Source organism: Gastrolobium bilobum, unplaced genomic scaffold, assembly GCF_033153095.1.
Source record: "Gastrolobium bilobum isolate Gb01-03AN ecotype WA unplaced genomic scaffold, APGP_CSIRO_Gbil_v1 utg26319, whole genome shotgun sequence".
In the NCBI taxonomy this organism is placed as follows: Eukaryota; Viridiplantae; Streptophyta; class Magnoliopsida; order Fabales; family Fabaceae; genus Gastrolobium; species Gastrolobium bilobum.
The window spans coordinates 461,706-463,651 of record NW_026898644.1 but is presented as its reverse complement, the minus strand read 5'-3'; the positions used below and the strand labels follow the sequence as shown (position 1 = coordinate 463,651).

The window sequence follows — 1,946 nt, the reverse complement described above, 5'->3', positions numbered from 1 at the left end:
TGATATGAAAAAAATTCACGTCATATCACGTGTTGTGTCAATACGAATTTGACCCATATTTTTTTAATTTTTTTCATTTTGACCCATTTTTTGGTCAATTACTGTTTTGATTCATAGTTTGCGTGTTATTCTTGTCGTATCATGTCAACCTATAAAAAAAATTTGTCATATTCGTGTTAAAGATTCTGACACGAATAAAACATCAGGGGATTGGAACTTGGGAATCTTAAGAAACCTTCTCCAGGAGGTGTGGTTCAGCATATTAGATCCTTTCTTCCCCCGGCAACAAACAAGGGAATGGACCATCTGATTCAAAAGAACAACACAAGGAGCAGCAGCTTGGTGAAGAATGCATACAGGAATATAATGGGTTTTGAGAACCTGAGGAAGGATCCTATTTGGAATATTATATGGAAGTGGAAGGGTCCATTTAGAATGCATAGCTTTATTTGGATAATTTTGCAAGGTAAAATTCTCACCAAGGAATTCACTGCCAAATGGGGTGGGATGCCCTTCTGCCATGCATGTGTTACTAATATTGAGGATACTTTGCATGTGGTGAGAGATTGCAAGAATGCTAAAGTTATTTGGAATTCTTGGTTGAATGGTAGCTCCTATGTGGATTTTTTCTCCTTAAATGCACAGGAGTGGGTTCGAAAGAATCTTCAAGGAGGATGGAGACATAACTAGGTTTTGGATTGGGCTGATGTGTTTATAACAACTATATGGCATATTTGGTACTGGAGGAACAATGAGTTACATGATCCATCTTTCTCTAGACCTTACAACCCCATTCAAGTTATTTCCAAGTATATTTTGGAAATAAAAGTAGCAAAGGAGGCCAACAGAATTAATTCTCTGCCATCCAGGTTGGTGGAGAGGGTGAAGTGGGCCGCGCCTGAGTATGGGTGGTGGAAAATTAATATAGATGGTGCGGTTGAGAAGAGTTCTGATAGAGCTACCTGTGGGGGCCTTGTTAGAGATGATAAAGGGGTTTGGGTGAGAGGCTTCACATACGGGATTGGGAGATGTAATCCTCTGACTGCGGAGATGTGGGCAATATATATTGGCATGTAGGTGGCTTGGGAGAGTGGGATTAGAAAGCTGATTATAGAAAGAGACTCCTCCTTGGCTATGGCCGCGATAGCAGGTGAAGATGGTCCTGGGGGAGTACCTCAAATGGTGAAGTTGATTAGGAACTGAAAGACCTTGGATTGGGAGACTAGATTCGTGACGGTCAAAAGGGAAGCTAACTATTGGAGATTTATGTGTAACAAAATATTATTTATTCTGATTTGTTATTTGTATGTTAGTTGTTAGCTCCTAGTTGTTGTGATACTGTTACGATAGTTTAGCAATAGTTTAGGCTTTCTTTGTTATTGGCTGTTATCAGCCTTTGCATCAGCCTTTGCTTTGTAACAGCAAGTCTTGTAACGTTAGCCTATTTAAAAGAGGCAGCGCACATATCTAAAAGAATATCAGTGTTAATATCAAGTTTATTTTGGTATCAGAACCATCCGTTTTTTGTTTTTTTTCCGCAAATACACAGAGCGTGAAAGCTAGCCATGGCTAACAGTGATGCTTCCTTGCCGCCGTCTGACCCCGATTCCCCTTACTATCTGGGAGGATCTGATAATCCAGGGGCTATGCTCACAACGGTGCTGCTTCGGGGGGAAGCCAATTACGACAATTGGTCTAAGTTAATGAAAAACGCGCTCAAGTCTAAAAATAAGCTCGTGTTTGTAACTGGAGCTATGAAAAAACCAGTCAACGAAACTGGAGCTGAATGGCGAGCATGGGAACGGTGTAATTCCATGATTAACGGGTGGATTCATAATACAATCGACCCCAAGCTTCAGCCGTTCATTAAGTGTTTTGATCAAGTGAAAGACCTATGGGAAGACCTGAAGGAAAGATATGCGGTGCAGAATTTTTCCAGACAGTAT

At 40.6% G+C, this 1,946-nt stretch overlaps 1 protein-coding gene across 1 annotated transcript; it reads left to right on the top strand.

Annotated features, from left to right (window-relative positions):
• Positions 1-297: 297 nt before the first annotated feature.
• Positions 298-1,203, top strand: LOC133317991 (uncharacterized). The gene is made up of 3 exons (XM_061519914.1): positions 298-647; positions 747-993; positions 1,078-1,203. Exons 1-3 carry the CDS (start codon positions 298-300, stop codon positions 1,201-1,203), a joined length of 723 nt encoding a protein of 240 aa, XP_061375898.1.
• The last annotated feature ends 743 nt before the right edge of the window (positions 1,204-1,946 follow it).